This window comes from Sander lucioperca, chromosome 17 (genome assembly GCF_008315115.2).
Source record: "Sander lucioperca isolate FBNREF2018 chromosome 17, SLUC_FBN_1.2, whole genome shotgun sequence".
Taxonomy (NCBI): Eukaryota; Metazoa; Chordata; class Actinopteri; order Perciformes; family Percidae; genus Sander; species Sander lucioperca.
In genome coordinates, this window is record NC_050189.1 from 1,307,755 (window position 1) to 1,331,430 (window position 23,676).

At 41.2% G+C, this 23,676-nt stretch overlaps 1 protein-coding gene across 5 annotated transcripts in view; it reads right to left on the minus strand.

Annotated features, from left to right (window-relative positions):
- afap1 (actin filament associated protein 1) overlaps window positions 1-23,676 on the minus strand; it is a 166,973-nt gene that overhangs the window by 58,296 nt on the left and 85,001 nt on the right. For all 5 annotated transcript variants that reach the window (XM_031299830.2, XM_031299829.2, XM_031299828.2 and 2 more), the window contains 2 exons: window positions 18,430-18,558; window positions 16,445-16,527 (listed from right to left, as the gene is read on the minus strand). In XM_031299830.2, coding sequence (XP_031155690.1) covers window positions 16,445-16,527; window positions 18,430-18,556 — 210 coding nt within the window. In that variant the 5' untranslated portion in view covers window positions 18,557-18,558. The remainder of the gene's footprint in view (window positions 1-16,444; window positions 16,528-18,429; window positions 18,559-23,676) is intronic.

Genomic DNA, 23,676 nt, shown 5'->3' on the forward strand with positions numbered 1-23,676 from the left:
GACATGCGCAGAGGCGCGAGGGCCCGTCCAACGCTGCTTGCAGCTTTAATTTGTTATTTATGGGGGTTTTTTTGTTGGATATTGGATGTGAAAAGAAGGAAATGGTTCTTCCATAACATTGCACTTTAGATGTGTGTGAATTTCCTACACTAGGAGTAATTTATATAGTTCTATTTTATAGCGATCGATTATCTATTCAAAAAATGTTCTATGTTCTATGCAAAATGTAAAATGTTCTATTAAAGAAAAGATTGAAAATAAATGTGTGTGCTGTAAAGTGGTTAGAAAATATGAAATCGGAATCGGCTAAAATCAGTATCGGCAGTTCAAACTCAATGAAAAATCGGAATCGGCCTAGAATACATCTCTACTGGCTCACTTTACTTTTTCCCTTATGTATGATCCTTGTCAAATGTTACGAACTCTGCCGTAAAACAGCAAAGCATAGAAAGGGCAGATGGGACAAAATGTGGACAGATATGCAGACACCCCCTTCCCCCATACATTCTTCGAAGCTTAAGCATGAGGTCAAGCTAAAACAATGAGTTATAAATGAATGCCAGACTGCAGAAGAAGATGAAAGCACAAAGAGCAAACAGTACGTATACCATACAGTATATGTACGTTTCCATGGTTTATTCTGGCCACTTAATTTAATTTCATTAATTTTAAATGAATGTCCAAGTTAGTCTTCACAAGAAATAAAAGCAATTGCATGATGTCGGCTAATCATACACCGACATTTAGACGTACCAGGACACTCTGTTTATCAATCCTAATTATCAGTTGGAATATGTGTAACAAACCAAAGCATGTGGTTACAACAGTGGCAGCTGTCCAGCAGCACTACTGAAAGCTACATTGTGTGGGAGAGGAACTCAACCTGGATGTCATCTGATTAGCCAACACGCACTTTTTACATAAGACCCATATTTAACACCGCACAAACTGACATACTAGCCTATGTATTCAAAAACATTCAAACAGAGACAGCACTAGAATGGGAACAAACAAGAAAACAAAAGACAAACTAGACGTAGGTAGGCTAATGCTAACACACACACACACACACACACACAATATATATAAAAAAATATCCCCTCTCTGCAGGACTCACATCTAAGTGTTCCACCTCTATGTTTGTACATGAACCACCCATGCTAGTGTTACCGCCGACGAAACCAAACCTTTCTCACAGCTCTCATTTTCAACTCCATTCTTCACCCCCCCTCCATCATTTTCCTTCCTTCCTGCCTCAGGCTGGCACGTTAAGTGTGTTTTTGTGTACATTTTGCGGGACAGGTGCATTGACCAGAGTGCTGGTGGATGTGCAGGCTATACTGAAAAAAAAACTGGAAAGCGAGATTGGGTCGGGCGTTTCCTGCATTTCTCTCACTTCACAATGAGGTGTAAATATGGGACAGCAGGAGCTGGGGCACACACACACACACACACACACACACACACACACAGCAGCCAATGCCACACAGCAGCCAATGCCATTCTACAGCGGAACTTAATGGAAATGTGACTGATCATATTTTGTGGGAGTGGCAAACACTACAGAACTCTACATCGTTGTTCCAGACTACACATTGTGATTCCTTAAAGAATAAAATTATCCCTCACATTTGCATAGTGCAGTTTTTTTTCCCGATTGCTAACAAGCATCAGGTAATACTAAAGCTACTTTTTCAAAACTCTTCATACAGCCTGGAAATCTATACGCACCCTAGCGGCAGCCAATGTAATTGGCAGCCAGGGTCGTCTATCAACTCTCCGTTGGCTTGCGAACTGGAAAAAGCAAATTCTGGTCAGGCCAATGACATGTGTATAGAGTCGGTGGGTGGGCTTGACATAAGGACGGCAGAGTTGCGACGGTTCCGTGTGAATTTCCTGCTACGTGAAAACAAAGAAGATGGCTGCTGCTGGCTGCTGTCTTTCAAACCGGCTTTGGCCGTGATTCTGGAAGACTTGGAGTTAAGCACTGAAGTCATTCTTAAAAAATGAAGATGTGTTCGGAGTTTTGCAGATCGGATAGGGCAAAAGTTTAATCTATCAACTAGCGTTGCTCTGGTTGGCTATGAGTGCAGAGGGAATTTGAAAGACAACTGTTTATCCCGCCCCTCGGATTGAGCCCTGCCAATGGTGAGTTCCCAGACCCAACATCTTGATGTGGGTCTGGCTTGTCAGGCTAACAGTCTGCATTACCAACATGCATGTTGGCCAAACAGTTAATCTCACCTCCAAAACTCACTCCAACCACCAAAACACTTCATACATGTCTCAAAATCAGCTCGTTGGACCAAAACCCTGGCAACACGTCTCACTCAGAAAGCAAACATCGTCACTCAGAACACACGGACCTGAAACACTAACATCAGACAGCATGTTCTAAAAAATTAACTTTTATCTTTGTAGATTGAATGATCTTTCTCATAAATCAGTATTTCATTATAGAGCAAGAATAACACCGATCAACCACCGCATAGATTACATTCGGTTCAACAGCAAACTGCACTAGTTCTCTACCAGACTGCAGAAATACTTACAATTTTCCCCCAGTGCTTTATTAAGTCACTGCGATCACATCATGTGTCAGGAAAAAAATCTTGGCATTGTAAAAAGCCTTCAAAAGCACTTGAGTGGAGGAAAAAGTTGTGAAATAGGTTTTCCATTCGTGGACCAGTTTCTCAGTGGGGACTTTTTCCAAAGAGTGTTAGTATAAGTAGGCTGAAACGCTGCTGGTCCTAAGGATTAACCAAGCTGTGGGCATGTCACTTAGCAAAGTCCCGCTGCTCACCGCAGTTAAGACTTAATCATGTCCACTTTGCCACTTATTTGGTTTCCCCAGTGATAAAGTGTGATGCATTTCAATATGGTCTGTTAAACAACCTCATTTCCTGTCTCAAGTCAATGACACAATAGTACTGATGTCACTGTATAGTTTGCTGTGGTTGACCAAGCCACAAAGTAGGGGAACCCCACTGAGGAATTAAGTAAAACATGAAAACAGATACATCGTGGCCGGGTTGGCTCAGTGGGTAGAGCAGAAGCACATATATTAAGAGGTTTAAGCCTCGACGCAGAAGTCCAGGGTTCAAATCCGACCTGTGACAATTTCCTGCATGTCTTCCCCCTCTCTATCCCCTTTCTCACCTAGCTGTCCTGTCAAATAAAGGCGGAAAGCCTTCTTAAAAAAAAAAAAACAGATTCATCAGCCCCAAATGGAGACCAAAACATGTGGTGCAACTTCCTCCCAAAGGCAAATCATTTGTTAAGAAGGACCAAAGGAGGACTGACTCAACTGAAATTGTATGATTGGGAGCCAACTCTTGCTGTGCATGCAATCTGTAGCTTGACACAGCACAGTGACACATTTGCTTGATACAATGTGTTTTCCTTTTTTCCTAGAAAACATTTTGTTTGGCCAAATACAGCAGGCCTACATTTATTCCAAATACAAAGCTGCTGGTCTACGGCCACAAACATGGCGATGACTTGCAATGGGTAAGAAATGCTTTGAGAAGATGTGTTCAAAGAAGAGAGATCCCTCCAAACCACTAGTGATACCTTACAATACATAAGAGTTCATTTAGACTTTGTGTGTACAGTATTGGCTACATTTGAATACAAAGCTTGAGCCGAGACACATATTTATCTTCGAAAGGGCTGGGGAGGAGGAGGAGGGGGGGGATCTGATTCAAAATGAGAAGGGGAGGAAATTAATTCCAAATGGGACCCAGACTGTTACGGATAAGGCAACCTGGCTAGTGTGTATACAGTATATCCATCACATGAACACACTATTGTACCCTGGTTGACTTGCAAAGCAAGGGAGGGTCTGTTAGGGGGAAAGACGAGGGAGGAGAGGAGGAAGGGGTTGGGGGGGGGTTACCGGTTTCCAACATCAACACAGATGGAAATCATTTGTGTTCCAACAAAAGGACTGGTCCATGTTCTCGCTGAGGTGGAGCCTCGCACAGCCCATAGGATGCATATTTGACTGGAATACTGGCAATGCAGAAAGCATTAGAGCTAAAACAATTAGCAAAAACATCTGCGGGACGCAGCCTCCTACATGTGAGGATTTGCTTCTTTTCTCTGGTTTATATCTGTAAATGGAATATTTTGGTGAATTTTGACTGTTGGTCGGACAAAGCAAGCAATTAAAAGACGTCACTTTGAGAAGTTTTCACCTTTTTTCTTACATTTGTTATATAAATAATTAACAAATTTGATTTGAATAGAATCAGAAATGAGAATAACCACAGGGCTCAATGCTAACTTTTTAAAAAGGTTGCCAGGGTGGCAACCAGGCATCAGCTTTTGGTTGCCGAAATTGACAATATGGTTGCCATTAGTGGTGGGGGGGAAATCAATACCGCATAGTATCGCGATATTTTCCATGGTAATACTGTATCAATACAGGGATGCCAATTATCAATCTTTTATTATATAAATTGCACATGAGAATTTAACCTTTTGGTAATAGAATAATAAGATCAATTGCTTTTTCAGTCCACTAGATGGAAAATTGAAGTGAGATGAACAAACCATAGACATTTTTTTTTCTTTAGACAAAACAAATGTGACAAAGTTTTGCTTTGGGGACATAATTTGAAATTGGAAAAAAGGTAATGAATTGCAATATATGGCAGAATATCGCAATATGTTTAAAATCGCAATAATATCGTATTGTGACATAACTATCATGATAATATCGTATTGTGGGGCATCTGGGGATTCCCACCCCTAGTTGCCATGTTTTAAACTGCCTATATTTTGAGCAATTCATTTCTTTGGTAACTATACCACACATTTTAATAATGAAACAATGAGATAATGGCTTGCAATATAATTTCCCATCCCTCTCAAATAGGGGTGCAACGGATCACAAAACTCACAGATTGGATAACGGTTTTGAGTCACGGATCGGATCAATTTTCGGATCAGCACAAAAAAGGGGGGGAATTTAAATGATTATTAAAAATGTAAATTGCGGTTAAACGACAAAACTGAGAAAATGGTATTTTACAATAACTTTGAATGCAACACAAGGTTTACCAGTTTTAAGTAAATGCAACATTTAGTGCCGTTTGTGTTGTTTTTCAACAACAGTAGTGACCAGTGACTAGTTGTGTCGTTTAGCTCATAGCTTTAGCGGCAGACTGTTGTACGTCCCGCTGTTGGAATTCTCTACAGTGAAATACAGTCAGACTACACCGTTTAGCTGTCAGCATTTTAACCCTGTTTAATCCAGTTACTACTGTAGCTAATGATAGGCTAACGTTACCTGCTGCCAAGTATAACGTAACGTAACTAGTGTTTACTAGTGTGACATGCAGCGATGTTTCTGTTGCCTCTAACATCTGTTATGGAGCATCAGAGAGCAGTGCAGACATTTAGGCTATGTTCACACCGCAAGTCTTAATGCTTAATTCAGATTCTTTTGCTCAGATCCGATTTTTTGTTTGAATGCAGAGACGAAGCCAGGAGTGGTGAATAGTTTATTCAAAACTTTCGGATGTCGAGGGCAACTTTTGATTATCTCTGTCAGCGCCTCTCCTCAAGACGCCTACTCACTCTCCCTCCATTGACTTGCTCCATCACTGTTCTCCATGTTGTAGGCCTAGTCAAGTTTTAAAGCAGCCATATTATGCTCATTTTCAGGTTCATAATTGTATTTTAAGGTTGTACCAGAATAGGTTTACATGGTTTAATTTTCAAAAAACACCATATTTTTGTTGTACTGCACCGCTCTCTCTCACTGCTGCAGATCCTCTTTTCAGCTGGTCTCTGTTTTAGTTACAGAGTGAGACCTCTTTTCTTCTTCTGTACTATCTTTGATTGCACTCACACATGCGCAGTAGCTCAGATGTAGATCATGTCAGCTAGCTAGCTCCATAGACAGTAAAAGAAAGGCTGTTTCTACAACTTTGGTCAGTTACAAGGCAGGATTAGCTGGGAGACTTCTAAATGAGGGCGCACAAGTAAGTAGTTCTTTTGTAGATTATGGTGAACTTGTGTGTGTTGTAGCAGTGCTTTGCTATTGAGAACGAGGTAGCATGCTAGCGTTAGCATTAGCGTTAACGCTAACGCTACGAGCTAATGGTTGCGGCTAGCCAGCTTGTTTCGGCTTGTGACGTCACAAGCCGTGCCAATTTTGAACAGCTCACCCAGAGACTGAAGGCAGGACACAGATACTGTATCTCACTCTAAACAGCATGGATGGATCTTTTTCAAAGTTTGTATGTGTGTGGAAGCACCAGAGACACAAAAGAACACCCCAAATCCCAGAAAAAGTGATTTTTTCATAATATGGGCACTTTAAGTTACTGTCTGTGTCTAGAGCCAACTCCCGCCGGCGCTTTTGTGACAAATGTCGATGTAGATCGACGTAAAAGTCGCATCAAATCCGCCTTGGTTCTTCACACTGCGGCCGCATTGAAAAAAATAAATAAATAAAAAAAATCAGACGTGGGTCTGATTCAGGACCACATATGGAAGTGGTCTAAATCTGATTTGAAAAAAATCAGATCTGGGCTAGATCTGAGTGCTCACACTACTTCTGAAGAAGTCTGAACTGGTCACTTGACCCCAAAAAAAAAACAGATTTGGGCCACTTTTGCCTGCAGTCTGAACGTAGCCTTAGGTGGCACCATAAGTAACTAGACACCGAAATCCGCGTTGCTATTCTGTCCAGTAGATACCGGGCATCGGTGCCACATTGTGAACACGTGAAGAGAAAATTGCATTGCCCGTATCATATCACTGCAAACGCGTGTGTGTGGAAAGCGGTCGCACAACAGCTGAAATGTTGTGTTGAGCACAAACTTTACGGAGACAACCAAATACAATACATTTCTTTTGAAATAAGATTTTCAAGTTTTTATATATAACAACAGGTGCCAATTGACTCAATCTGGTTGCCAAGGGCAACCGTTACTGCCGAGCCCTGAACCATTAGCTGTCATTCTCTCCTTAAAGGCATCTATTGTGTTGCACTCAGTTGTTCACACAAAAGTAACAGAAGTGTGAAGAGGGAGTGAAGAACGGAAAGAAGAGAGCTTGAGAGAGAAGTCGGAAACTGGATTTGTCGGGCTGTTGGTTTTGGAAAATTACAAAAATTGATTCCCCCAAATGGGGGGTGTGTGTGTGTGTGTGTGTGTGTGTGTGTGTGTTTGTGAAATGTCACTACTCCCATGAGCGGGACACCAATCAATGGTGCATGGGCATTAGCTGGTGTATTTAAACATCTTACAATGTTCATTTACTTGTTTGTTTTCATCTTGTGACAGCATGAAGTATGAAAACTAAAGAAAAGTAAATTGCTGTCTAACAATCAATTAACAATTTTCCATTGACTAATGCTTGCTGTTTTCCTGGGTGATGCAGTGACGCAGCTCCATTCTCCATCTGGATGTCCATTTGTTTGCTTTAATAAAGCTGAATGGAAACACGCATAATTTTCAGTTTATTTGTCAGGACTTTTGTTCAAACTACTTGACAGCTGTATGGAAACGGTTCATGTGGCTGAGGCAGTAAACTTGTTGATGACAGGAATGTATTTCATGCCAAAGATGAAAGAGCAATATTAGTGTAGCATAAATCTTGGATATGAAAAGAGACAGAAAGAGGGAAAGGGATTATTCTAGTCCTGCAGGAGTTCAGTGGGATTTTGTCCCACTTAGTGGTGATTATGATGTAATTAGAGCCAGACCTTGTTTTTTGTGTGCTTAAATACATGTGTGTATGTATTCAAGCGTGGCATATAACACATTGTAAAACGGTGCAGTGATCCTCTTCCTCAGATCACTGAAGTGATTTATGGGGTGAGGGGTGTGGAGAGGATCAAACTGACTTGTAAAGATCCTGCTTCTCTGGGAGCTTATACAGTGTGTGTGTCTGAGCAAAGCCACCAGTCTTGGTCATTTAAAAACTCTTGAACACGCACACACTGGCTATTTGTACTGATGTATGGAGGATCTCTATCATCATTTGAAATCCAATCAAATTACTTGTGAAAGTAAGTCATTTTGTTAGTGCTAAAACTGTTTTTATCAGACGATTTACAGGAATTGAATCAACAACAATTTGATAATTGATTATCAAGAGCTTTACAGGAGAATGTGCCAGCATGTGACTGAAATACAGAATGAAAGGACCAGAGCTAAAAGCTTTAAATATCAAATTCAAACCGACAGTGCAGAATTAAAACGTTACGTATGAAAGACTCATTTTTTAAAGGGGTGATAGAATGATTATATAGGGTATTTCACACTGTTCCTTAAGGTCTCCTAATAGGGTATGTAACATTGGTTGGACTGAAAATTGCTCGAATGCTATTTTATGGGCCCTTAACTACCCTGTGAATATGGCCCTATTTGTAACAAGAGCTTTTCTTCCAAATATGGTATGCTCATGAATATTTAGATGAGCTGCGCGCTGATTGGTTTGAGCGAACCACATACAAACACATTGAAGACGAGACAGCAGGTCTCATATTTCAGACACTGCAATGTTTCGTTACTAAATTCACTTCTGAGACTTTTTTGTACTATTTAAAGCTCAAATATGGGCCGTTTTACGAAAATTGATTCATAATATTTGAACCGTTTAAGGTAGAGTCTTGTGTGAGGTATCATTGAACTCAGAAGAGAGTTCCTTCTTCATTGTTGATGGTTTGCCCCGCCCCATATGCTTAAGCCACGCCCCCTTTAACAACTAATGACCTGTTTCTTGTACACTATTGTGTGAGGTATCATTGAACTCAGCAGAGAGTTCGTTTGTCATTGGTCATGGTTTTGCCCACCCCCTATGTTTAAGCCACGCCCCCTTTCATAGCTGGTGACCCATTTAATACTGTAGAGTCTTGTGTGAGGTATCGTTGAAATCAGCAGAGACTTCCTTTTTCATTGGTCATGTTTTGCCCCGCCCCCTATGCTTTAGCCACACCCCCTTTCACAGCTAATGAACTGTATGGCGTAGAGTCTTGTGTGAGGTGTCATTGAACTCAGCAGAGATTTCCTTTTTTATTGTGATGGTTTGACCCACCCCCTATGCGTTAGTCACGCCCCTTTTCATAGTTAATGACCCATTTGATGTAGAGTCTTGTGTGAGGTAACATTGAACTCAGCAGAGTTTGTTTATCATTGGTCATGGTTTTGCCCACCCCCTATGCATTAGCCACGCCCCTTTTCATAACTATTGACCCGTTTGATGTAGAGTCTTGTGTGAGGTGTCAATGAACTCAGCCGAGAGTTTGTTTGTCTTTGGTCATGGTTTGGCCCGCCCCCTATGTTTAAGCCACGCCCCTTTAATAACTAATGACATTTCTTGTACACTATTGTGTGAGGTATCATTGAACTCAGCAGGGAGTTCCCGTTTCATTGGTGACGATTTGCGGTGTCTGAGTCCCGCGCAAATGCACGGTCGCAAGGAGCGGCGTCCGCCAGTAACCCCGATGTGCGCAGAGGCACGAGGGCCCGTCCAACGCTTATATAACAGCTACCACAAGGTCTTACAAAGCTAACGATTGTGTCCGATTTCAATTTAATGCATTTTTGTGAATAGGAGGGGTTTCGTTAGCTGCTAGTATACATTCAATCCTATGGGTAGCTAAAGATCGAGGTTAGCTAGCTTGCTACACTTTCAGCATAACTATAATATATTTACAGTTTGAATTTAGTCACGCCACTTATATAACAGCTACCATAAGGTCTTACAAAGCTAACGCTTGTGTCCGATTTCAAATTAATGCATTTTTGTGAATAGGAGGTGTTTCGTTAGCTGCTGGTGTCCCTCCAATCCTATGGGTAAAGATCGAGGCTAGTTGCAGGCCCTGGAGCTCCGTCAGGGCCTCGGCATTCGGCCGCTGTCACGTTAGCCTGCTGAGCTCCTGCTGAACTGCGACACACAAAATTTGCAATTAGCCATCAAATTTCATAAAACGGCCCATATTTGACCTCTACATAGTTGATTTTGAAGTGAATTTAGTAATTAAATAGCGGACCTCTGGAGATCTGCGTGACCTAGCTAGATTCAGAAGTCTAAGCTGACCTCAGGTCAGTGGTGTAGCCTTTGCAAATGTTGGGGCGTGACAAAGACTAGGAATTGAGGAGTTGACGTCAACTTTTAGCTTTGTTGAGATTCGCCCGTTTTCAGCAGCAGTTTCAAACAAAATTGTTGAGATTTGCAGAGGATAGGGGTGTCAATGGGATTTTGAGGTTCTATGTATGTCCTATTTACCCTCCAAACTGTCGTTTTTCAACTATGACAAAGGTAAGTTATAAAAGTAATAAGTTAAAATTGGTTTTGCATTCTATCACCCCTTTAACATTTAAGTAACTTCCCGCTCTGAAACGCCTTGCTCCAGTCTAGGTTGCGAAGCTGGTTCAGGTTGTTCTGCCTGTGTTTCTGGATCAGGCTTTGGGTTCCAACATGTACAGCTGAGCCGTAGCCATGATTACCAGCTGAAGCGGGTTTGTTTTGGATCACACTAGCTTGCTTGTCAGGGCCCGCCCTACTCTGCTTCTGACTGGCTAGTAGTCCTTACCTAGCTACTGCGCATGTGCGACTCCCAACAAAGATGGAACAGAAGTGAGATGCCTCACTCTGTAGCTAAAACAGAGAGCTCAACACACAGGGTGAAAAGAGGAGCTGCAGTACAACAAAAATATGGTGTTTTTTTTTTAATTAAACCATGTAAACCTATTCTGGTACAACTTCTAAATACAACTATGAAACTAAAAATGAGCATAATATGAGGTCTTTAAGAGCTTGGCAGGACATAAAGGGGTGTGTGTGACTAACTGCACAACAATTGCCCATTGAGTAAACCCATCATGGAGGTCCCTATAACTTGACTACTTCCTTTTTGTGTTTAATACACAAGCAGAACATTGCAACTGCAAACATCCATTCATCCATTTCATTTTATGTTTGAGTAATTTACGATTAGTGCAATAACACTGTCACAATCCTAAATATTTACAAAAGCATTATAAATCCACAAGACTACTACTAATTATTCCTTATATAACAGTGAGTAATCAAAATGGCTGCCACAGAATTTGGGGTTGGAGATCATTGATGTAGCGTCTGAAGCCGCAGAGTGTTGGTTTGGCTCGGCACGGAGCCTTGAAAGGTCACAGACAGACCGTGGTGAATGCCGTCTCTTCCTCCTCTATACTCTCTCATTCTTCCACCACATCTCTCTTTACAAAACGTACAGCAACTCCTGCTTTATAAAACATCCATTCTGCTAACTGCATCTGACGCGTTAAAAGCTGACTGGGTTTGAGTGGTTCATCTGCACTTAATCTTGTTCTTCTTTGTTTCTTTAACTCCCTACCCTGTTTACCATTTCCTTTTTTTAAGTTTCCTCCCCTCTCTTTTCCTTTTACCCATCTATCTTGTTGTCCATTCCCGCAGGCTGAAATTTATACAACTTAAAAAGGAGTGGAGAGAGGGAGCAGCCTTGACAGCTTATCCAGAGGTCAGTGTGGAAATGTCTTGAATGGTAATTTCAGAGCAGAGAGACAAAGGGCTGGAAGAAAATAAGACAGTAACTGGGTCTCCATCCAAGTGTATTCATGAGAATTATACTTCATTGCTCAGTCAGTAACTCAGTCAGTAACTTGGTGAGTAAAATGTTATCATTGGAAATGATAAGGTGATGGGCCACAAACATAAGCCCTAGGTTGAGGAAAACTATTTAACCCCTGATTTAAACTGCTAACATCCATAGTTAGTTAACTGATAAGAATTAACCATTTAGAAAATAGTTTAACTTTTGGGAAAGACGCTGATTTGCTTTCTTGTCGAGAGTTGGTTGATAAGGTTAATATCACTCATCTCACTCATCACCACTAAATAGGAAGCAAATACCAGCAGCTAGTTAGCTTAGCCTTGTCGTCACTATGGCTGCAACTTTTGCCGATTAATCTCAGACTTGGCAGCAGGCATAAATCGGTGGGCAGGCATATGATTTCCGTGAGTGGGCCGAACGTAAACATAAAAAGCGGCAGCAGTACGCTGATTATATATTTATGACCACATCCTCCTTATCTATAGGTAGCATGCACAGATTGCAGTTTATTTCCCCAGCTTCATTTTTCGTCTGACAAGTGCGTCCCTATTAAGAGAAACGCAGTGCACATTGACAGATGAGGAACAACAAACTTGATTGATTATTTCAGAAGCTAAATGTTCAGATTTGTTCCCTCTGTCAAGTTTATACATAGTTTTTAGTTTTGCTGCTTAAATATCCCACAATATGTGCTGCAGTGACATTACTGTGCGCTAAGGCTGTTGGAACGAATACCTAACGGTCTAAGCTAACGTTATGTACGTAGTAACGTTAGTACAGGGGGGAGTGACAGGCTGCGGCTGGAAATCGGAAGAAGGATGGGAAATAGTTTGAACAAGACTTTAAAATCGGCATCCACCGAGCCAAAGTGCTTATGTTATCATTAGTTAGCTCATTCTTGTTCCCTAACTGCGTCGCGAGTTAGCTTAGCTGGGAGCTCCTTGGAGACCGCTAAAGTAAAGGAGAATTCCGGCCAATTTTTACATTAATCTTGATCGATCTTGATTGAAAAAAACCCGACCTGGATCGGTCCTAGCAAACTGGAGTTGCTGCAGCTACATGTACAAGCGTCCACTGAGCTAAAACGGCAGTTGTCGGGGCAAGTTTTAGAGTGCTTTTGTGCCTCTTAACAGACACAAAATGCAATTAATATGTCTGTGCCACATGAATAGGGCCATAACGTGACAACAAGATGCGTTTTCAACTCAGACATTGTTTAAATTCACCTACCCTGTCTTGATCCTGCCGGTGTCAATGCCGTTAGCATCGTGTGCTAACACTATTGTTACTTAGTTTATGACAAATCGTTTCGGCTGTGCTTTCTAACATGATGTCATTGTGCTATCCGAGCACCGTTAACCTTTAGAACAGAGCCGCTTCACTACACTTGTTAGATAATGTTTCATTACAGAGTTCTCTGTTAATTTTGGTTTGGTTACGTGCAATGCGCCATGACGTAGGTCCCCTTCAAGGCCAGACTGATGTTGGAAGTCTCTCTAGTGGACAGAACGTGTAACAACAACCACATGCTGATAGTGGCATTGACAATGCATAAGTCTGAGTAGTGTAGTACATATTAATAACAGGCTGCATTTGAGCATTAAATATTCAAATATTATTCAAATATTTAAAAAAATAAAATAAAATTTGAATGGTATTATAGAGGAAGATTGACAGCTCTACTGTGTGCATGGACAGAAACTGGTAGAGTGGAGTGAAATGTCCATGCTGGTGCTTTGTTTATACTCGCACAAGACACCAGTCGGGTGTGTGGCAGGTGGCTGATTTAAGCAGATTTGGATGACGATTTGTGAATAGATAGCACATGCATTGACAGTTTATAGAATTAACTGCAAACAGTTAATATCACAGTTAATATATTAAGCAGGTCAAAAACCTCTCCCACACACTATTGAAACGCTTTCAGATTCATTGGAATCTACTGAAATCTGTTTCAGCCATGCAGTCAACATGTAAACAGTAAGCATGGGCAAAACATGGAGACTCCCTGATTATATCTTTATAAATTGAAATCAAATTTACAGTTAGAGTTGCAGTAGGGAAAGAAATTCAGTTGTATCATTGTCCACTGGATCTTCAGTATGATGGTGATATTGCCTTAGAAATTAAGATGTTATACTTTTATTTCATTGCATCTCTATTTACCCTGGAATGGTAATAGAAACAATATTACAACATATTCATATTCCTTAGCATCTTACCTATCAAAGCAGACCACATATATGCATATAGGCCTCATGGTTGATGAACTATTGCTGATTCATTTTGGGTATGTTATTTTAGGCGAGGGATAGGGTTAGGGCTTATAACAACAACTTTCTCAAGGAGGTTTTTGAAAATCCATCATTTGTGTTGTGGTTGTGTGCGCTGTTTATGAAGCATTTTACTTTTCACTTTTCAACAGTTGTTTTGATTGCAGGATGGAAACATTGCTACAAAGACTACAAAGGTTGCTACAAAAACAAGAACAAAAAGTAGAAGGACATCACTCCTCCTCACTCCTCTCGTCTAGTTTTCCGGGAAAACCTCGGCTGTGATTTCCAGACACACACTGGGGTCACCGGAGGAGGCTGTGGACTGCTTCTAATTACAAACTGCACTGTAAGGCCTTGTGCCTCAGTGTGTGTTTGTGTGTGTGTGTGTGTGTGTGTGTGTGTGTGTGTGTGTGTGTGTGTGTGTGTGTGTGTGTGTGTGAGAGAGAGGATGTAGAACAAGGTGTTGAGGCTTATTATTATGGTGAGAAGGCTTTGGGAGCCATCACAGCCAACTGCTTTCCATCAGAGTAGGGTGACCAGACATCCCCGGTTTCCGGGGACAGTCCCCAGTTTCGGTGACCTGTCCACGGAAATGTCCCCGGTTTTCACTGGGACTGACAGACCCGAAATTGGAATGAAAGAAAGAAAACATTGACCAAACGCGCACCCTACACATGCAGGCTCAAGACAGCCAGAGGAAGCGCTGCTCAGAGCTCAGAGATGTTCTAGAATGCCCATATTTTACATGCTAAAATTACTGTTTATTTATATGGAGTCTGGTGGGTTTAGCGAACGCAATTTCGCGGACTTTTTACGTTTAAAAAAAAGATCTTACTCTTTAACAGAAAGGTCGACCTCCTTAGAAATCCTTTCCATAATGTTGTCAGACACTTAGAATATTAGTCTGAGCCTGTCAGTGGCAAGCACTTTTATGAACGTAAATACAAGCTGGACAATTGTCCTATTAACTTACATTGTAGCTTGTTTCGCCGTTGGCGACTGCAGCGATCTCGTTTAATACTGGACCAACGTAAAAGGAAAATATTTCCTCAATAGTTTTAATTGTATCCGATACTCAATGACCTGTTGCAGAAACAAGCCCAGCGTGAAGCAATAAAGCAAAAGCTGTCAGATAAATGTAGTGCAGTAAACATTACAACATTTCCCTGTGAGGTGTAGTGGAGTACAAGTATGAAGTAGCAGCAGGGGCGATTCTAGGATCAGACCTTTAGGGGGGCTCAGCCCCTAATGAGAATGTGACATGGATGTTGTGCATGCAAAAGTGTTAATCTGCGCCATGAAATTACCAACTTCTTTACAACCGCACTCCTGCTCTCCCTCTGAAAGAAAGAGACTCAGCCAAAGGCCTGAGTCTGGCACAACCACCTCAACCAGAATCTAAGCTTTCCAATGATATTAGCGCCAGTTGCTGTGACAAATGGTTTGCGAGAAAATTAACATTGAACTTACATGAAATGTTATCATATTTGCATTCTGCATACATCTCTACACACCCATTACTCTCTGTGAAATATCTCAAACTCTTCACTCGACACAGGCATCGGTACAACAAGCGGTTTTGAAATTGCAACAAAATGTCTACATTGTCTCCAACTTTGGGCCAAAATTATAATGTATTCTCATGTAAACTATTTATGTCAGCACAGACATTTTTTGTAAATTGCTTAGCCAGTGTATCCCACCATAATGGTTATTATATTGCCAGATTCCAGACAATCCCACTTACTTATATATATCCCACTTACAAATATGAATATATATTTCTACTGGTATGCTTCCTAGTGACATTAATGCAAAAATATGAAGAAAAAACTATTCCACCTGTGTGTGTGCATGGTTAAAATTCTGAAGTGCAAAACAGTTCAGGCTACAGCACAAATATTTCCATCCATAGATAAGAATAATCAAGTCTAACCTCTGAATTTCTTTTCAAAGTGCACCAGATTGATGCATTTAAACATTAAAATAGACAAAATGTTCTTACAGGGGAGCATGCCTATGTTGTGCCACAGTGCAGCTCTAGGTCAAGGGCAGTGTCCCCGTTTTAAGTTTTACAAAGATAAAAACATTACCTGTTTTGGAGGTATTTACGCTTCTGAGCGGAAAATGTCCCCTGATTTTGTCTCAGAAATCTGGTCACCTTACATCAGAGGCATCTGCTCCGACATAATTCTATCATTACTTGAAACTGAGCTAAGTTAGATGGATTGTTTTTGTGATATCTCAGTGTATCCGTGTTGATGAATATGTGACCTGACCCCTTATGATGGTGAACTACAGGCAAAGTGTCTGTACAGATAGAGGCAGATAAATACAGTTAAAGGAGTGAAGGAGCAGCTGCATGCAGACAGACTGTGAGAGTGAAAAACAGAGCTGGATGACTCTAAATGAATAATTAATTATTAATGATCAATAACCTGACCATCACACACACATACACACACACCATTCAAACTGAGCCTGAAGGATTATGGTAGGACAAATGTTTGCCAGGTAACTCTTCCGCTTCTGTAGGAGGCCCTTTAAGGTCATGGGGTTAGGGTGGAAGTCTTACCAGCCAGGGGTGAGGGATCTCGGGCAGGGGCATCTGAGGAGGGGCCGGCAGACCACTGTGGATCTCTGACTTGAATGAAGGCTCTGGGAGAGAGGAGCAAGTATCAGAACATGAGAGAACATTTTTAATTACGCATATACAGTGGGCATGAGGAGGAGGAACTTTGATATTGCGTATTTTAGATTTCAGTAGTTAAAAGTAGTAAAAAAATGTGGGCTAAACTTTGGCTCCTTGATATTAAAAACAGGAAGTGACCTCTTCATCATCGGGAAGATGTTTTTCTGTCAACATAAAAATGAAAATTACATCACATGTTGATGAGACCTTATGTGAATTGACTAAAGTTCAATTTGTGATAGTGTGAGAGTTTGAATGCACACATATGAATTTTTGGCCAATACCAATATTACTAGGGGTGTCACGATTCTCCAAATCCTCGATTCGATTACATTTTCGATTCTAAGGGCACGGTTCGATTAGATTCTCGATTTTTAAATTTTTTTTTTTTAAAGCACAGGTTGCTATGCCATTACTCAAATAATATTCAAAGATTTAATGCTCAAATGCAGCCTGTTATTAATATGTACTACACTACTCAGGCTTATGCATTGTCAATGCCACTATAAGCACATGGTTATTGTTACATATTCTGTCCACTAGAGGGACTTCTAACATCAGCCTGGTCTTGAAGGGGACCTACGTCACAGCGCATTGCATTTCCGACACGCCGCTCTCTGTTTACATTCATTTCCCATCACGAGCACACAGCGACACAAATCAACAGACAACTCTGTAATGAAACATTATCTAACAAGTGTAGTGAAGCGGCGCTGTTGTAAAGGCTAACGGTGCTCGGTTAGCACAATGACATCATGTTAGAAAGCACAGCCGAAACGATTTGTCAAAAAATAAAGTAACAAAAGTGTTAGCCACGATGCTAACGGCATTGATAACTAAGCCAAGCGGTGCTGTCACTGCTATCAAACGTTCAACATAACTCACTGGAAATCCAAAATACTTCCACATCGGCGACTTCAGTGAAAGAGGAGGGGGTTCAAGTTCTGTCGATGGGTCTCCTGCATCTGCAGTTGCCATGCTATCTTTTGACTGGCTGTAGCTAAATTAGAGGAGGTTGACTCGCAGCACTTCAACACGTGTGTGTTTTTTTCTGCTTGACAAGCCGACCAGACATGATATGGTGGCGTGGCAGCATCAACAATTCCATTTTTTAATTCGAAGTTCGAGATTGTGACTTAATTTCGGTCGATTTCAAATTAAAATCGAAATCGTGACACCCACACACCAGCGCTGCCCTGACACATTTTAAGGTGTTTCCATTTATTTTCGCACTGAATCAGACAACATTCAAGCAAACATTTTCAAACAACATTTGCCTATACCTACAAATGATTCATATTGCTTAAGTTGTAATAGTGCTTATGTGCCAGCTGATAGCGACATATCAAGCTATAATAAGAGAACAACGACGCTATCAAAATATTGCTATGATGATGCAGATGCACGTAAATACCAGACGACAACGATTTTTGCCATCTAAAATATCATTACATTTCGATCGTGAAATAAAATTAAAAAGTCTCTTGTCTCGTCTTTCGTCCACTTATCTGTGTCTTTGTTGACACCATGTCTGCAAAAAAAAAAAAGCGGAAATGAATAAAACTTTTTCTTCTTCGTTTTATGCCGGGTTGCAACCATAAAATGACCTAAAACGTAATCACAATTCATTATTTATTTGGCAAATAACGTTTCCATCAGCGTTATCACATACACCAATTAAGAGAAAATCCGATGAGACCCAACGTACAAACTTTGTGTCCATATTCATGAAATTCAAATCGGATTTGACCATTTCCAAAATATCCCTGCACACAGGTTATGTCAGGTCTCTAACGTGTCATCATCACCTCCGGGTCTCTCCAAACTGTTTCTGATGTGTTATGGTGCAGGGCAGCGTGTTATCGCACCTTTCTCTGAGAGGACTCTGTGCAGGATGTTGGAGAGGTGCATCTTCTTCTCTCTAACCCCGGCGCTCAGATACTCCCGGTCCAACAGGTCCAGGAACAGACGCAGCTCACACACCAGCTCCTCCATCGCTGCAACACACACACACACACACACAATAAATATACACACACTTATCACATCTGTTAGGGCTGTCATGATTAATTGCCATAAAAATAATCATGGATGGGCGCCCGGATAGCTCAGTTGGTAGAGCATGCATATATAGAGGTTTACTCCTCGACGCCCGGGTTCGACTCAGACCTGTGGCCCTTTGCTGCATGTCATTCCTCCCTCTCTCCCCTTTCATGTCTTCAGCGCTGTCCTGTCAAAATAAATACCGAAAATGCCAAAAAAAATAATCTTAAATAAAAAAATAAAAAATAAATAAATCAAGGATTTAATTGTATATTTCAGTTTTGTTCATTTCATTCCACACAGCGTTGCTGTTGGGTTTGGCCATGCAGCTAGACCTAAATCCATGTTGTTAATTCCAATGGCTGCTCATCAAAAGGAATTCATCTTCAAATAGTTTGCTCTCTCTCTCTCTGCTGCACACATTAATTCAAAAGTAGAGATACGTATATCATGGCTGATGGCTGCTCGGCAGGGACAGACCTGGCAACCCACCTGACAGACGTATTACTGCACTATTACTAAAATTGGAAACTGGAAAATACACAGAGTCCTCGCACGTAGAGCTAAACAATAGGAGGGACTCCAAGTATAGCAAGATGCCGAGGTACGTAGGGCTGGGTATCGTTCAAAGATTTTCGATACCGTGACTTCAATATAGGTTCTTAAACGATACTTTTTTCGATACCAATTTTATAAAACAATAAGAAATGACAACATTACGGCACAAATGTTTTTATTTATTTCCAGCTCTTACTAAGTGAGCCCCGTCTCTGTGTAACGTAGAGTTTTTCCTGCGTGTCTCTACGACGTGTAAAGTTAGACAGCCAATCACAGACATTATTAGATCTTGGTAGAAGCATGCTGATTGGGTCACTGTCGTGTCGTCTGCTGTATTCAGACGCCACTACATTCAAGAAGTGTCTTTTTGAAGAGCAGATACAATAAAAAGGGGAGTTCATATATATCTGACTGCTTGAATTTGTTGATGAAAACCATGTGTAGCAATAATATAATAATAGTATCGAGGAGGTGAAGTATCGTGATGTTTTGTGATATTGATTCGATTGCAATCGTTGACAGGATAATCGGAATCGAATCCTGAGACCAGTGAAGATTCACACCCCTACTTTAGAGGCAATTCGGTCGGTGCCTAAAAAGTATTGAATTAGGTACCCAGCCCTAGAGGTATATGTGTGCAGTGTTTGACTGTACGTATATCTACACACCTTCACATCCTCCTATCTGAGAGCTGGCTGTGATATGGATCACATTGAGTTCATCGCCACGCTCTGCACAGAAATGCAAAGGCACCCAGATAACAAGCAAGCTCAGGGTCCTGGCCTGTTTCAGTGCAACTCAAGCTTATTGTAAACATGTGATGGTATGGCAGATTGAAGGGGGCAAGTGGGTTTATTTTGATTTATTTAACCTCTGAATAGTCTGGAAAAGCTATTAATGTTCTTTACTAGCGATTTTATATTTGTCAATCCACACAATCCTCTAGGTAATTGGCAGTTGAAATGTATCTTTTCGCAAATCAAGGAGTAGCGCAGGTTCGGTTCAGCTCTTGGTTTGACGCCTTGCTCCCTGGCACCTCTCCAACTGCTCCAGTGCTCCGGTTCCCAAGCCAAGCCCCCCCGGACTGAGCTACAGCCACATGCAGCAAAGGGCCCTTTGCTCAGATCAACTAAATTCAACAAGTGAAGAAGAAATTCATTAATTTAACCAAATTCCGATCAAAACAAAAATGAGTCACATTCAGTCATACTAAAGGGACTAAATGACAATCACAAACACAGTTTAGTACCACTTACTTAATGAGCAGAAAATTCTTTTTTTTTTAAGCAAAAGGCCAAATATTCTTTGGTACCATCTTCTCAGGCGGGAGGATTTGCTGCTTTTCTTTGTCTTATGTACAGTATTTAACAGAAAATTGATGATCTTTGGGTTCTGGACAGTTGTTGGGACAAAAAAAAAAAAAAAAAAAGACATTTAAAGACGTCATCATGGGCTCTTGAAAATGTTTCACTACGATTCTGTCATTTTATAGGCCAAACTATTATTCAATAAATTAAGAAAAATAATCAGCACATCAATACATAATGTAACAGTAGAAACTGTTCACAAGAAATGTTTTGCCACAGTTACATTTTTGGTACAAATTCTATAACTTTTATGACCTTTTTAATACTTTTGAAAGGAAAAAATTATACCATTACTGCAGCAAAAGAAATCGACAAACTAGACTAGAGTATACACTGTTATTAGCACCGACTTGATGTCGGGCCCTCGTCGAAAAAAGACACTTGCCACCGGGCTAAACAACTTTTCTGGGGGAAACCCTAAAAGTTCTTAAATTTTTCATTTCTCATTAAATAAGCACCAAACTTAGTGTATTTTTCAGAACTTTTGGCAGAAACAATCCATACAGTTGTTTATCTATGGACTCCAGGTGTGCAAGATGTGTAACACCAAAACCATGCTACACCTTTCCCCACACATAAACTGCTATTTATGAAGGAAGAACATGTCACTTCACGCATTCTTCACATAGCTGAGATAGCTGCGGCTGATAAGAAGGAGATTGAATATAAGTCAATTGTTTTTAGATTGTTTCCCAAGTTCACTGACTGGATTATTGTATTATAATGTGATGAATTAGCGATACGGACGCTCCAGCCGTGCATAATGAAAGCAGTCGGAGAACCTCGCCTCTGCGACACAGTCACTGTGTTCTTGGTTTTTACCTTTTTCTCGCCACAGCCCTCAAATCAGGCTAGATAAACACATTCTTCTTCTAGGTTAGAATGCGGGCCGCAGCCACACAAACGTCCTACCCCAACCTATTTAATGTACAAACAAATAGGTATTGGATGTTGCAGAAATGGTCATTGTTGTGGGATATAAAAAAACTCTTTTGTTGATTTATTCTGCCCCTGATCAAATTTAATCTGTGGGGACCCTGTGTTATAGACACTTGGGTTCCTTAAGGGCAGCACACATCAGTGGCACATGATGAAAACACACACGCCATGTTTAATGTTTAATCTGGAAGCTCAGAGACCAGCGGCATCGAGTCAGGATGTGCCACTTTCCTGTTTCCCCGCATCCATGCTGGTCAATATTCCAGAATAGGGATGTCACGACTCACGAGACACGTTACTTCAGTACCAAAATTCTGAAAACGTGACAGTACTCGTTTTTCTACAGTACTGTAGGTACGGGACCTGATGGGGGCAGTATACGCCACAAGTGTTCTAGTATTCTAGTCGCTAAATGCTGGAGAAGAAGAAGAACGCCCCACCAGCACAAAAAAATCATCTCTGTAACAGCAGTCAGCCCTTGGCTTTACTGTAACGTTACATCTACGGCAACGGCTTTCCCGACTTCACCTGGAGCTCCCATACAGAAAGTACAGTCTGTTTCTCCCCTGCCTAACGTTAGCTACAATAGCTACTGACATTAGCTAACTTTAACGCTTGTTTTAGCGGACCTCTATAATGTCAACGACGGCAGAGAGAAACAGACTAACTGAACATGCTTGCTGTCTGGGAGTTCCAGGTGAAGTCATGAAGACAGAACCATACGCTAACATTAGTTGTGTGGTGATGCCAGGCTGCTCTGGAGTCTTCTGGCCTGTGGGTCCAGAAGACTCCAGAGCACATGGAAGTCACACTCTCCTTGCCCCCTCCACTTCATACCAAAACAGTAACAGAAAGTTGAAACATCAAACAAATCTGACACTGAATAAGGAGTGACATGAGACTGTCCAAAACGTGCAGCTCTAATATGTTGTCATAAGTTGAGGTCGATTTCTTACAGAGCCAGTAGTACACTAACCAGCCCTCCAACCACATGTTGGACTCAGGTTAGGGATTACAATGTACCAATACATTTTTTCTCACCAGGGACTAGATGTTCTTCTACTTAATGCCAAGGTATCTGGGATGACGCATCAGAATCTTATATTTTCTTATAAACATAATACCAAGGAATACCAGATCTGATCATATTTCAACGTGCCTATCGCACAAGCATCTCCCATTAACCAACAACAGGTGAGACCACAGGTAGCTGGCACATGATGGAGGAGATTCATCCCAAATCTTTTCATCAGAGTAACTCATTGTTACGATAAGGAATTCTCCCAAAGACATTATGCAAGTTTCCAATGCAACAATAATTCATGATCATAGCAGCAGGAGGGGTTTGGGTATAAGACAGCAGCTCTGAGGCTGGATAAACAACCGCTTTCACACATTCCTCACATAATCGGATTAGGTAGCGTTAGCTTTGCCTATTCCGCCATCGTCAGTCACACTGTAGCTCTGCTGCCGGGGCCGAGAACACAGAGCACCTCCTCTGTGTAGCGCTCTCTCTCCTGATTGGATAGAGTGGAAACGGAAAATGTATTCTCTGTTTTACTGCAGAGCAGAGGGACTTGGAGGCCAATGTTACTGATCAAACAATATTTCAGCGATGGCTGTCGGAAGGTAGAGCAATAAGCGTCATTAAGTCATCTACATTCATCCAACGCTATTGCCTCTAATAGCAGCAACAATAAGACAACTCATAGCATCTCCTCACAGCGGACTTTGGAAACATCTTGAAACTTGACTTCATGGTCAGATGGAAGCATCATTAATCATTTCAACCAATTTGTCAGTCTCTATTTAAAAGAAGAACAATTCCTCAAAGCATCCCCACACACACCCTGGATCACTTTCACCATGCCTGTTTTTATAATACACAGAGAACAGCCAAGTGCTCTTTACTGCTCCATTTACAGTTTCATAGAGCTTTGTGCAACCTGTGCAATACTTTACCTCTCTGGGGTGGTCAGAAAACGAACCCTGTGTGTGTGTGTGTGTGTGTGTGTGTGTGTGTGTGTGTGTGTGTGTGTGTGTGTGTGTGTGTGTGTGTGTCATTAAAACCTAAAGCAAGCTCTCTAGGTCACCAAAGACGTCACGTGGAGGGAAAATGAAATGGCACGGAGCGAGAAGGACCACCCTCAAAGAAGGCCGAAGGGGGCGAGCAGAAAATACCTCGTCATGCAAACAAACCACCCACGC